The sequence below is a fragment of the Pieris rapae genome, chromosome 7 (assembly GCF_905147795.1).
Source record: "Pieris rapae chromosome 7, ilPieRapa1.1, whole genome shotgun sequence".
In the NCBI taxonomy this organism is placed as follows: domain Eukaryota; kingdom Metazoa; phylum Arthropoda; class Insecta; order Lepidoptera; family Pieridae; genus Pieris; species Pieris rapae.
Window position 1 is genome coordinate 7,224,170 of NC_059515.1, and position 14,180 is coordinate 7,238,349.

The window sequence follows — 14,180 nt, forward strand, 5'->3', positions numbered from 1 at the left end:
TTAGGTCGCACTTCAATTGCAGACCGCGTAAGGCTGGTAGCTGTGGGGTCAAGAGAAACTGGTCTTTGGCTCAAAGCTTATCCTTCTCCAAACACTTTCTTCTCAATAAGATTTCAGAAACTAATTAAACTTCCTCAAACTTAACTGAAGTTCGGACAATTAATTATTATCTCATAAGAATACCCTTTTGGACTGATTCACTTCGCATTGCCGTCAGCATCCACTTAGGAGTGCCTGTAAGTGTCTCTATGGCTTTGAAGTAAGTAGCCTTGGACACCATGGCCTCCATTGGCGAACGAGTGCAGAACACTTACATCACTCGCGCCACGCCGCGCTCAACGACATCATACGCCGCTCTACCGTGTCCTGCCTCGGGCGATTGTTGTGATACCCTGGTATTTAAGGGGGTATACACAGTAGTGAGTCTCACATAACCCTTCACTACCAGGCAACCGTGCCGCCGGAGGGTATGTAACGCATTTACCCTCGAAAAAAATAATACACCAGAGCTGGTGATTTTGTGGCGCAACGTATTACACAATACAGCGAGGAAATGCTGTTTTGCATTATAGGTACACTGCCACAGGGACCAACTTTACTTTTAGTATATTTACTACTTTATTATTAGTATATTTGATTGTTATTTCCTTGTTGATGTTTAGGTTTCAATAAACGATCATAAAAAATTATAACTTCTTACAACTACGAAACATAATAATTGAAAATCGTTGTCCGCGCGTCAAATTGTTAAATAAAAACGTTACTCGAATTATAATAAAAATCCATCTAACTTAACTAAAGACTCATCTGTCTTTTTAATTACATCGTAAACACAATTTGTTAGAATTAGATGAAAAAGTATTTCACGTTTTCGATGTGTTTGACTTGCGCCATCTTTTGACAAAGACTGAAATTATTTAGTACTTGAAGGGTTCACTGTAGTTGGATTCTTGGGTGAACTTTATATCAAATAGTTTCTGTCAGAATAAGAAGTTAGAAAATGTTATGTGTATGTTTAGCCCAAGTTTTAAGAAGATCGAAGGTGTTTAATTAAACAAATACAATATAGAAAGCCAACATTTTATTTCATCAGTTCCATCGTACACAAGTACATATTGAACAATAACTAGATGTTTTGTAAATACACCATAAGTGTAGTACATAATAATGTCAATAAATAAGCTATTACTTAGTAATATAGGAGTAATGTTAAATATACAAAGGTACATTTTAAATGGGTTAAATTAACACGGGACAATTTTCATACTAATGTTTTGTCACAATAATAACATATTCAATAAATCTTTATACGAAAAACGGCAAATGGGTTTTTTTACTGGAGGACTGTCTCTTTTTATAACATCGTTAATACAGTTTTACAGCAACGGACGAAAAAGTTTACAATTAGACTAATTTAGTTTTTATAAATAAGAGGGTTAATACAAAATACTGACATATCTGTTTCATAATTTCTAAATGTTACAGTTTGTTTTATTACGTATTAAATTCATAGAGTATAAATTAGTGATATATACAAATTTAGATATCATTACTTTAATGTAAAAAATTTGCTATATGTTCAACATACATTAAGTTCATATATGGCAATTTATGGCATACTTATTGTCACTTATGCGTTACTTGTTTTATTTTTATGGTTAAGGTATGGGACAACAGATGGCGCTTAATCAGTTTAAAAATTCTTTTTTATAACAATTAACACGCCGTATATCATCGAGTGTAACTCTTAAAGCTTTAATTTATATCGCCCTCTCAGTTTAAATCTACGTATATGAAATATTTATAACAGAAATTAATATTGTAGTATGTAGTTGCAAGTCCTATGATTATAGTTTTCACGTTTCATTGTTAATACCTTAACAAGGCTAGGAACAAACATCAGTCCTTTAAAAAGGTTAATAGAAAAAGGTTTTAATGTCATATTACGAAGAAATTTGTAACTAAAGACAGTTGAAGCTTAATTTTAAATTCAAGTTTCGTGTAAATTGTCAATTATTAAAAATATATAGTTACGTCACAGACAACATAAAAACGCCCTTAAATTACATAATACTTAAAATTACATTCGTATATATTTGCCCCGTTAAACTAATGCATCTAATTACATTACTATACATATAATTGTAGTTTGGATAGGAACACCTAATACTTTATAAAAGCATGATTTCTATGACCACTAAAATAAACCATACAAAATATAGATGGACATATCGCCCACCTTTTACACGCTATCTAGTAGATTACATAGAAATCTTGCCTAACACAAATAAATAAAGCTTACGTAGAGAGAAGAATAAATAAAGCTAATAAAAGGCACGAAACATAAGCAAAACAATAAATTAGTAAGGATCCGATTACGTCAATTTTTAAATATATCTAGCCTATATTAAATAAATAAAATCTTAAGGCACTGCATAAGGTACCAAAACGAATACGTACGTGTGAGTACGTCAGATTAGAATGGAATGTCTAGTAACATACGAAAATGAATACTGTTTTGCGTCAAGAAAGACCTATTATACAATGAAGATAAATAATCTAACTGCTATCTACAACAATTAACATAAGCGCACACATACTTCTGCATTATGCAGAATAACAATACGGACACAATTTACAAATACTTAAACTAAATCCACGCTTTAATAAAATACAGTCATTACAAATGCGTTCGTCTAAGCGATACGTTATGGTAAATGTATTTCACTATACGTGATATGAACGTCAAAGATAAAAAATCTTTAAGGAGCCTGTCTAATAAATATTCTGATAGTTAATACAATCCAGATATTTACAGCAGTATATACAGTTATATACAGCGCGTCCTGCGCGCATTCGCTAGCGATATTTGTATGATGATGGTAAAACAAAATCGCCAATATTGTATAAGGCGTTTGCATACCAGTGTACGCCTTTCGATAATTCATTAGACTTACTCCAACTCGACATCCATCGAAGAGGAGCCATGGCAGCGTGAGCCAACGAGTGACTATTGACTATCGCATAACATGAGGCTAAAGCATCATCAACTATGATTGTCCCAGCCTTCGTGAGTGGCGCAAAAACACCTCTTCTAGTGACGATCCTCGTTTTTACAACTCTAGAAGGTCGCATAACAGGTCCTCGACCCCTCGTTAGCAGGACATCTCCTAATTCAACATCAGCTGCGAAGACTTCTCTCCATCCGTCAGCTGAGGCTAATAAGAGTAAATGTGACTGGGTTGTGGTGATGGTGACACCATTTTCCGCGGTGACTTCGATGAAGCTTCGTGTCGTATTTGGATCTCGGTCAATGAAGGTAAGAACCTGGAAAGAAGTATTGTACCATTAGATGCCAAGTTTACGCTATAATCACTATTTATTTTGCAACAATTATAGAAGATTACCACAGATTTTGTATTTTAAATTCCCTAGTTTTGTCAACAAAATCTAAACACCGATAAAATCTATAAATGACGCTTCTTTGAACGGGTATTAAAAACAGACTTACTAATTTTTAATTCACATTGTTTGAGGCTTAAGGCTGAATTAAATACATCCATTGTTAAAATCAATATTTAAAGAAATATAACTGTGAAGACAGCAAGTCTAATCTGTTAATCACTTTAGAAGCTACAAGTTTCACAGTTACGGATTTCAGTAGTGCGATTATAAAATACCTCTAAAATTTGTAGTTCTTATATATTATATAAGCGACAGAAGTTTTTGTTTGCCTACCATTATAACTTTTATGTATATTATATTAAATTTAATGTATACTATATTTAATTTTTTGAACCAAAAACTAAAGTCATTGAAGGGAGCCAATAGGCTCACGATTGCGTCGACGGCTTTTAATATTTCTTTGGAAATATTAGGATCGGATTCAATACTTAAAGTTACACAGACTTCTAGAAGTTTAAGTTGTTGGAAGGTATAATAATAAAACTTGCAGTGGTAGTCGATGCGTAACTACCTATATTTTGAAAATGGAAGGTGCGTTAATCATTGATATTGTTTACGTTTAAAGACTGTGTAAATAGCTTAACACGTAGAAATAATCTGCATTTATCTTATCTGTGGTATAATAATATAATATTGAAATCTTTCTTACCTCTGAATAAATCGCTTTGCCGCTATCATCTGCAGCCAATACTCGCTCTCCTAGTTGCAACGTGCTTATGTCTCTTGGACCAGCTTCCGTGTGGATCATTGCCCCAGATGGGAAGCACCCAGCACCCGTTCCAACTGAAGATTCTGAAATAGGAAAGAATGTATTAATAAGAGTAAATTAATGATAAATGTTTGTAAAAAAGAGTATATTAATGTTTAATTCTATTGCATTTTTTTCAATAAAATTGTTTTTGATGCAGATAATCACAATCTCATAATTAGTAACTACAACTAACTACAAATTTATATCTCATTAGATAATTAAATATTCATGGGCTGTATAGCGTATTAAACTGTAAATATAGAGAATGTAGTTCCATATAGACATATATGATTAATATATCTATGTACATACGTTATATATATGTTTATATAATTATAGTAGTAGATTCGAATAACATCAGCAGTATTGGAAAGTGACTAAAGCGTACGACTTCATCTAAGGTCGAAGGTTCGATTCCCGACTGTGCACCAATCTACTTTCTTTCTATGTGCGAATTTAACTCACTCGTACGGTGAAGGACAAAGACGTGAGGAAATCAACACGCCTTAGACCCAAAAAAGTCAACGGCGTGTGTGTATCAGAAGGCTGGACGCATACTTGAATATTAGAAAAAATAGACGATCACGAAATAGTACAGTATTTTGAGGCCCACACCTTACAAGGTTGTAGCGCCAATGGTTTGTTTGTAAACCAAATAAATATATAATAGAATTGATTGAATATGGCAACATTATTAAGAAAAAATCTGTTCTCACGCAAGTAGAATTAAACGCAATAAAATCAAGACAAAGCATATAATCGTGCAAACGTATACTGCGATTTAATTGTGTACATATTATCCCTTTAAGGATAACGAGATTTCTATACGCCCGTAATTAAAATCCGATAAGATGCAAAACAAAAGAGGCTTTTATTCTCAGGCCGAGGGTTACTCGTAGCTAAACTATTTGTATCTCATACAGGTAAGGCTTTTGTATAGATACCAACGAACGGATAAACCTGCGATTTTGCCTCACGTGAAAGGTATTTCAAGGAAATATTATCCTAAGCAAATTTAAGAAAGATAAAAAATTACAATTCTCTTGTTACTCTAAAAAACTAAAGTCACATTTAATTTTGTTTGTTATTCGGTAATGTATTTAAAATCCTTAGCCAGCTTAAACAGTACCTTCCTAATCCAGGTACAAAAAAGTGTAACGTGCAAATAAATGGCATCAGGAGATAAGTGAAATTGGATAGATTTAACGGATGAAGTACGAAATTTTTACTACTCGAAAATAGTTACTTTCTATGGCAATTACACGGTATAGCGCACAGTGGCGGTGGATTATCGCAAAGGTAGGGGAACCGAGGGTAATGGGAGCCAGAGGGTAATGGGAGCGATGCGCCTAAAGACTAAACTACAGCTCGTATTTACTGAGTTGCCACTTTGGCCCTTTCGGCACACTGCGTTTGTGTCCCCCCGTGCCGCTCCACTCGCCACTGCCACGTGTTATGTGACCCCGAACGCTTGTCAATTTTGTAGTCCGCGCTTATAAAAAATACGAAATTTCAAATTGCCAGGTATGTATGAAGATATTTGTTTGTTACAATCAATCCTTTTTTATTTTATAATTAATGTTATTAATTTTGAGTATCTTTACGTATAATTTCGTTACAAGCTAGACGCAGTATTTAATTTTATTAAATTTCAAGATGGTGGTAGTCGGGTAATTAGAGCTTATTAGGCTCTGATTACCCCACATCCTTATCATAATTATTTTTATTTTTAGATATCAAAATGCCAAGAAAACGAGAACGCACCACTACGAAAGCATCTTGGACCGTAGAAACGTTAGAAAATGCGGTCAAAAAAATTCAGCGTGACGGTACATCAGTATACAAGGTATCAATAGAGACAGGAATACCCTACAGCACCTTGAAAAAAAGATTCAGATTGGCTAAGGTCAATGATGCTAGCTACAGGCGTCCTCCTAAACTAGGAAGGCCATCTGTGTTCACTGAGGAACAAGAATTAATTCTGGCTAATCACCTACATACAATGTCAAAAAAATTTTACGGACTGACGAGGGCTCAGTTTTGTAAAGTAAGCTACGCCATGGCTGAAAGATTTGGTGTCGCAGATCGATTTAATGAAATCAAGAAGTCTGCGGGCAGAGACTTTCTAACTGGCTTTTTTCAACGACATCCTGATTTAAGTATTAGAAAGCCAGAAGCGACAAGCATCAATAGGATACTTGGGTTCAATAAAGCTGAAGTGGATCAATTCTTTGAAAATTTGGAAAAAGTCATGACAAAATACCACTTTCCACCATCTCAAATTTACAATATGGATGAGACTGGCGTAACTACGGTTCAGGATACAAAAAAAATTATAGCGCCTAGGGGTCAAAAACGTATAGGAGCAGTCACGTCATGGGAAAGAGGTAAAAACGTAACCACTATCTGTGCTATGAGTGCTTCAGGGTCGTTCATTCCGCCTCTTTTTATTTTCCCTCGACAGCGTCACTCACCACAGCTAGAAAAAGACGGTCCACCAGGAGAAAAAAAATAAAACTGAAATAAGTACAAAGAGAAAGGGAGAAACCATCAACAAAAACAGAAAATGTAGCGCAGGAAAAGGAAAAAAAACTAAAGAAGGCAATGAACAAAAAAGAAAAAATAACAAAAGTTACAAAGAAACTTTTTGAGGATGAAACGGAGACATCTGAAGACGAAAACGTTGAGAATCTTTGCGACGATGAGTCAGAATATTCAGAAGAAGAGACATTGTGTGCTATTTGCTGTGATATAGGAAAAAACAATGAGATGTGGTACCGTTGTAGAAGTTGTGGTAAATGGGCACATAAGCAATGTTCTGGTTCTGAGAGCCCAGTTGATTATATTTGCGTTTTTTGCTTAGATCCTTAAAGTTAAATGTTACACGATTACGTATATTAAATTGTATATGAATAAGTGAGATTCCAGACGTGAGATAGAAATCTTTGAGGCTGATTTAATAATTAAGTAGCTCCCATTACCCATATGCGAAATTATAGGCTCTCATTGCCCGCAAATTCGGGTAATGAGAGCGATCCCGATTTTTTGTTTTAAGTTTATTTGTGGCAAAATGCCACATTATGTTACGTTAGGGCTGTGATTAAATGATAGTCGAATAAGTAAGGATTTAGTTTCTAATAAAAAATTAATAAAGTATCAATAAATTTGGCTTTTATTGAACTTTTTCCGTAGTAGGCTCCAGTTCCCCCCATCTCCCCTAATAGCATCTTTGCGCGGGCTCGTTAAAATTTGATTTGTTGTGTAACCGAGCGATAAATTCGAGCGATCTTCCACAAACGGACCCCACCATATCACATTACACAATAACCGCACAAATTAGATTTCGTTTAAAGTCAAACCTTCATTGTCAAATGCTGTTTGTTGTTCGGTGAACATATTGGGCGCGTGAATAAAAGGTGTCGGCGGCTTTGCCTTTTTTGCACATCCGTACATCTTTCTGTTAGAGATACCTATATATCAATATGTATATAAGTGAGAGTTAGGTGACTTGAAATATCTTACAGTATCGCAATTCATGAATCGTAAACAATATTCATATGGACATAGAAAACTCAAGAGATGTCGTTAGATCTACCTAAGAACCGTAGCTCATATGTTCTAGGTCCTAGAGTTCCTTGATCCTTACTTGATACCAACATTTCTTTATTACAGTAGGTATCTACTTTGACTTATTCCCGACTTAATTCACTTTAATTCGAATATTACAGTGGCGTGACACAGGTTAGGTTGATGGTGCGATAAGCGAGGTTCAGGGGGTGCGGGGCCGGCGGGGCGAGCGCTCCGAGTGGCCGCGGCGACCCCGCCCCCCGCAGACCACCGGGAGAGCTAGGCGGCGCCCGCGCACCGGCCGTGCCACACGTGACCACTCCTCGACATCTCAACATTTTCCACTCGCATACTATTAATCGTCGTGACCAGGAATCGTTTTAATTAAATCATACATAAACCTCGTTTCTTTTAATGCCATTTCAGAACTTGTATATAAAAGACTACTAGTGTAATATAAAGGGTACGTTTAGGCAAAGAAGTTCATTATAAAACTTTAAATAGTATCTAAATACAGTAAGGAATATAGCGCTGTTCTATTTTTTCAAATAAAACCACACCACTAGAGGCACAGGGACTAATTATATACTTATTACATACCTACATGTAGCCTATTATGAATGCTATTTATTATACTTTCATATATTACAACAATGTGCGTTTGCCCCAAGCGATGCTGTCGGATCGAAGAAGCTGATTTATATCGTAATACCCAGCAATTAGTTGACTTAAACCCATGCAAATGTGTGAGTCATACAATGCATGCATTCCTTTAAATTATACGAAAGTATCTCAACTTCTCTACTCAACTAACAACAATCTCGTTAATAGAAACGCAATAGCAACTGGCAAGTCATGTTCAAGTGAAGAATTTTCAATATATTTTCCTATATCTCTTGGAACAAATTATTGTAGATATTTAATGTTACTTTGAAATAGTAATATATATCTCGTATTGAACATAATAATCGTAGATAATTATATTTGTAATGTCTGTACTGTGTTTGAGAGTGACGTGAATTTTAAAGTAACAAGTTCTAGAGGCACAAGAAATATGTACTGAAAATTTAAAATACCAGACTAAGAACCCACTAACATAACACGCAATATCTTTAATTCTAATACAGTCCAGCGTCAACAAATATCAATTCCCTGGTCTCGCAGCTTAATAGTTTTCTCGACTTTTCGCCGGATAACGACCTATTATTGCAGCGTATAGGGATAATATACTGTGATTTCAAAACGACCTTAGAGAAGATAATAGGTTTTCTGGCCTGGTATGGAAAAAAAATTTTGTATAACGTATAATAATTAAAATTTGGCCTGTGTATGCTGAATATAAATATAATATCGAATATTAGTCTAAGTACTCATACATACAATACAGATTTTTTTAAAGCATCACACGACAAAGGTAAGTGATAATAACCGTTCTAATATGAGCTGTATTATATGACCGATTATCATAACTTACTGAGATATTGATGGCAACGTTATGACTTTGAATAATATAGTAAGCGATTCATTAAACGCCGATAGTGGTAAATTGAGTGAAGATTTTATATGCATTTAATGGAAATTGGTGTTTGGCGCACATTTATTGCCATAATCAGAATCATCTCGGTCAGTTTATAGGGCATTGAACTCTCTTGTTATGGCTTCCTTGAGGTTTCAAGGGAATTTCAACATTGGCTTTATCGGTTACATAAATGAGTTTTTACTAAACCTGATAACTCGGCTATAGAATAAAACTACGTAGATCCACCGCGTGAATTGTGAAATGAATTAAGTTGTGAATAATTATTCGGTGTTAATACTTTTTATAGTAGACATTGTTTTTAAATCCAATATATAAATGTCATTGATATCAATATAAGCCATTGATGTGCTTTAGTCTTCCTTAAGATAAAAATACAAAGCGTTTTTTTTTTTAAATAAGCATTTATGACAATTTCCATAAAATTAAAAAAATAATGCATTTTGACAGATAATCCCGATCTGTCAAAACGGTAATTGCTGTGTTAAATGTTTTATACCTAACCGCAATCAACTAGTATTTCTTAGATGCCAATTAAAAAAAATCCAATGTAAGAGTATTTTAATTATTTAAAGAACTATACGTAACTATGTATACCGCTTACGTTCATGTTAAATATTCTATGACACGCTATATTCAGTAACCCACGGAGATGGAAATTGAAGTCAAGTTCGTGCGTTGACTTACTCGTAAGGAAAATATGAATGGAACGAAAAAAGTGAATGAAATATGAAGTGATAGTGTGGGAACAGGCGACAGGGCGGCCACAGCCTTCCGGGATGTGGTGTCAAGTGTCGCGTCCACGGTTGGCCGAACATCGTGCAGTCGCAACAAACTTAGCTAAATTAATTAAAGCCTTTATTTTATTTATTTATTTATTTACACTTCGTTGCTAGAAAGAAACACAAATAACACAATATATATAAATTACAAGGGATGCAACGGGCGGCCTTATCGCTAACAAGCGATCTCTTCCAGGCAACCCTAGTAAGAAAAGAAAACAATAAATAAAAAAATGATGAGTGCAAGAAGTGCATAACCAGAAGTTATATAAAAAACAAAATAAATTTATATTAATCTATAGTTTTGTACGTATTTCTTACTCATATAATTATATGAAACCTAGTTTTAAAGCCATTTTGTTTCCTTGTGCTTTCATTTTCACCTCTATCTATAAACCACAAAAATAATATTTTTTTAAAAATATTATAACAAAATTTAAATCAACTTAATGTCCTTATTTCTTCTACATATTAATAGATAATCGGTAGGTACCTAGACAACTTTATTTTTACTTTTTAATTAACGAAACTTCCTTGATATGACACCGTGGTAAGATAATTCGTTGGGTACCTATATTCGTGTAATTGATATTCAAGAAAATCATAAATGTTCCGTTTATAATAAAAATAAGTTTCGTTTCATTATTCTATTTTCCAATGCAATAAACGCCAAATAGATTATATTCGGTCGCTATTCGATATATTACGAGACACTAGCCGATCAAATGTGAATTCATTGTACTTTAAACGTTTACCCATGAAACCATTTTATTTCTCACAAAACTTACTTAACATAGAACTTTATCCAAATTTAAATGAAATACACTTTGAAATCGAAACAATTAAAATTCTCAAAACTTGATTCATGATGCCGACAAGTCCCAAAAATGTTCGCCCATTAGTCAGTCGTTACAGTGTTTTCGCATTAATTGATTCCCCTGCTATTAGTCTAGATCATTCGTCCTTCACGCCAGTCTGCCTCGTGACCTGCCTTAGTCACGCCCCATTTGCACCTCCTTTATAACCATAGTCATCATCGTGTTCTTAGAATCCAATTTTTGTATCTTACGTTTTCCATGCTTATTATTAAAATGCAGAGAAACTTACAAAAATAAACATATTCAACTTACTCGTAGACATGACTCGAGGTTATGGAACTTTTGTAGGTTTACGACTATAATCGTATAAGTTTGATTTTCTAATTTAAATCTATAGAAATAGATAAACTATAAAATATACCTCTTTTTCAACAATATTTTTTTAATATTTTTAACTTTGGAAAACAAAGTAGAGTATCACTGAACTTGTGGTAAAAGCTTGTAAGCGCGTTGATATCTTTTATACGAGAACGGCAGGCTACGCTTATACAAAGTATTAAAGGCGTCATGTCACTAAAATTTATACCACATATTTAATAACAGAAAAAAATATGCAACCAATGAAAATCAATTAATTGAACATGGAATAAAAACGGTGTATATTTTATTGGCGGTCGAATGATGGAGTGCTGTGCTTCACGATATCGCGTCACGCGGCCAAGACTGGTTCAATGATCATGGGCATTACACGCCTCCACCAGACGCATCATGACGCCTTTTTATTTTCAATTACTTTGTAAATACTCGTAATGCCAGTTATAAATTATTCATTGGCTTTGATTTTTATTCTTAAATAAACAGTTACACGTAAGTTCCGCATATTTAGAATGTGTATGAATACTACTTTTAAAAATATTTTTAAACTCGCACCTAATGAGGTTGATAGACAAAAATGGTTATCGAACCTTGACCTTGGCTGTAAGCACATCATATGTTCATCTTGTATTAAAAATGTTACAAAAGTCTTCAACCTCCCTGTCTTCGTGAAAATGAAACCAAATCCATAAAAACTCATTCACGTGTATTTAGGAAAGTGAGTCTATTTTACGGACTATAAATCATACGGATATTTTAATAAACATTGCGTATTATACCAATACGAGGAAACCATATCTCTCGCCGACTTAACACAAACAAATCATGCACACATTGATCACAAAGCAATTGGTTTATTTTGTTCCATATTTGCCTAAACCAAGCGTTAGAAAGTGGTCAGGATGAAACGCACATTGCTTTTATCTAAAACACATACACATAAATTGTTGTTTCTCTCATCGTTATGTTTCACATACTTATAACTATAGTAGCCATTGAATCACCGGCATAATTATAGAAGTGGGGGATTGGCTGCGATGCGGCTGAGTGTGAGGAGGATGTAAATATGATTTTTTTAATGTGCGACAAGGAGGGTGCGTTAACAAGAGGCTTGTTCGTCCGTTTGATCGACACCGCCTGAGAGCGGGCGCGGGAAGCTGTCCGAGATGCATTCTTCTTGTGATGCTCAACTATATATTTGGCCCTTGGGGTCCGTCCATTATTTCCATATTTATGTACACACATTTCAATCAATGATTCCCTAATTAAAGTATGTATATGATGATATCAACAATGATTGGACATATTGAAATATCCTTATGAGATTATCTCTAAGCCTAGTAGGTATTGGTTATTTACAAGTAAACTTAATAAACCTACCTGTTTTAACAGAGCAGTGTATATAGGAGCGACTCTCATAGAACACCCAGTCGAAGCCAGCTTCAACCGCCAGTCGGGCAAGCATGCCGTACTTGCTTCTGTCTCTATCGCTGGTGGTGAGGTCCACAGCTCGCCCTTCGTAGTGCAGCGAGTTGTCAACATGAGAGTTTTCTTCATCCCAACCCTCAATCACCCGCAACCGGACTCCAGGCCATTGGTTCATCACGCTGATGGCTAATGTATTCAACTTCTCTTTGCAGCGCTGTGAAACGATAAAACTGTATGTTACTTATTGGTTTATTTCTATGGTTAAGTGATATTAAACGTGTTTTTATATATTTTAATACGATATATAAAAAAGATGAAATTATTTTGGAATTTTTAGTAAAATTAACTGGTGTCAGATCAATTATACGTAGAATACCAATTTGAAATATTTTGGAATGTTCAAGAAATTTACAGTCGAACAACGTCCTAAGCTGTTGGGAAATATTTACACAGTAATTCGTAATAAAAGCTTTCAAGTATGTTTTAACCTCAATGGAAGAAAAACAATTTGAAGCTATAAAGACACGCGAATGCTTTTGTTTGCACTAAAGAAAATACCAATAGACGTGCTAACAAATTGAGAAGCGAAACCGCCCGAGACGGAGCGCGCAGGATGTCAGGCATTTTGTCGTGAAGAAATAAATCAAATTAAAACACGCCGCACAAAGGGATCGACACGATTTTGTTTGTGAAATGTCTCAGGGAGACAAATAAAGGAAATGTCAAAATATTTGTAAAGAAACGCAGACAATACGTATGCACCGCACGCTAGCTTTGTACCGCGACATCAACTCGCTCTATGCAGATTTCATAGTGAAAAAATTGTGAGATTGACGTAACGAATCGAAGCCATGGGTGCCTTAGTATCGGCTGCATTCAATATAACAGATATTTTCAAGCACCGTATATAATTACTTCTACGAACGCTCCAAACATTCACTTACTAAAGAGTTGTGAGGAATTTAAAAAGATTTCGAGTCTTAGACACAAATCACTAATTTTATACGGATTTCGTAAGACACTTTGAGTGCCATCTACTCTGCATCGAATACCGACTCGTTATAATACAACTAGTTTATAGATATCTTGCCCACCAATTAATGCTATAACTTGAGATATCCTCTTATTACATATGCTTCTAGAAAAACCGGTCTAGTGACATTAGAGTTTGGGTAAGGTCCTAAAGTCATTTCTAAAACCTGTAAAACTGTTACCGCTGCTGACGTAGATATAATACTATAAGGAAAAGTTATTGGCAGATTACGGCATACGGATGAATTCAGTACGGTTTTCAGTAATACAGTCGCTATAATCAGAGGCATATGAATAAACGCGGCATCTACGAATCCCAGTGGGATGTTCAATGTTTACCGTGCAGAGGTCTCGAGCAACCGCACTAAAACAATCGAATGCTAAATGTATAGTCAAACATTGCGTGCATTTTAACGTGGGAACAC

At 34.9% G+C, this 14,180-nt stretch overlaps 2 protein-coding genes across 2 annotated transcripts in view; one reads left to right on the forward strand and one right to left on the reverse strand.

Moving 5' to 3' along the window:
* Positions 1-1,068: 1,068 nt before the first annotated feature.
* Positions 1,069-14,180, reverse strand: part of LOC110996957 (tiggy-winkle hedgehog protein) — a 32,619-nt gene continuing 19,507 nt past the window's right edge. Inside the window, exons 2-4 of the mRNA XM_022264869.2 lie at positions 12,676-12,937; positions 4,115-4,257; positions 1,069-3,327 (exon numbers count right to left, since the gene is read on the reverse strand). Of these exons, the coding sequence (XP_022120561.2) occupies positions 2,860-3,327; positions 4,115-4,257; positions 12,676-12,937 (873 nt within the window). The 3' untranslated portion in view covers positions 1,069-2,859. The remainder of the gene's footprint in view (positions 3,328-4,114; positions 4,258-12,675; positions 12,938-14,180) is intronic.
* LOC123689354 lies at positions 5,668-7,398 on the forward strand. Its single transcript, XM_045628944.1, has 2 exons — positions 5,668-5,740; positions 5,950-7,398. Exon 2 carries the CDS (start codon positions 5,958-5,960, stop codon positions 6,729-6,731), a length of 774 nt encoding a protein of 257 aa, XP_045484900.1. The 5' UTR covers positions 5,668-5,740; positions 5,950-5,957; the 3' UTR covers positions 6,732-7,398.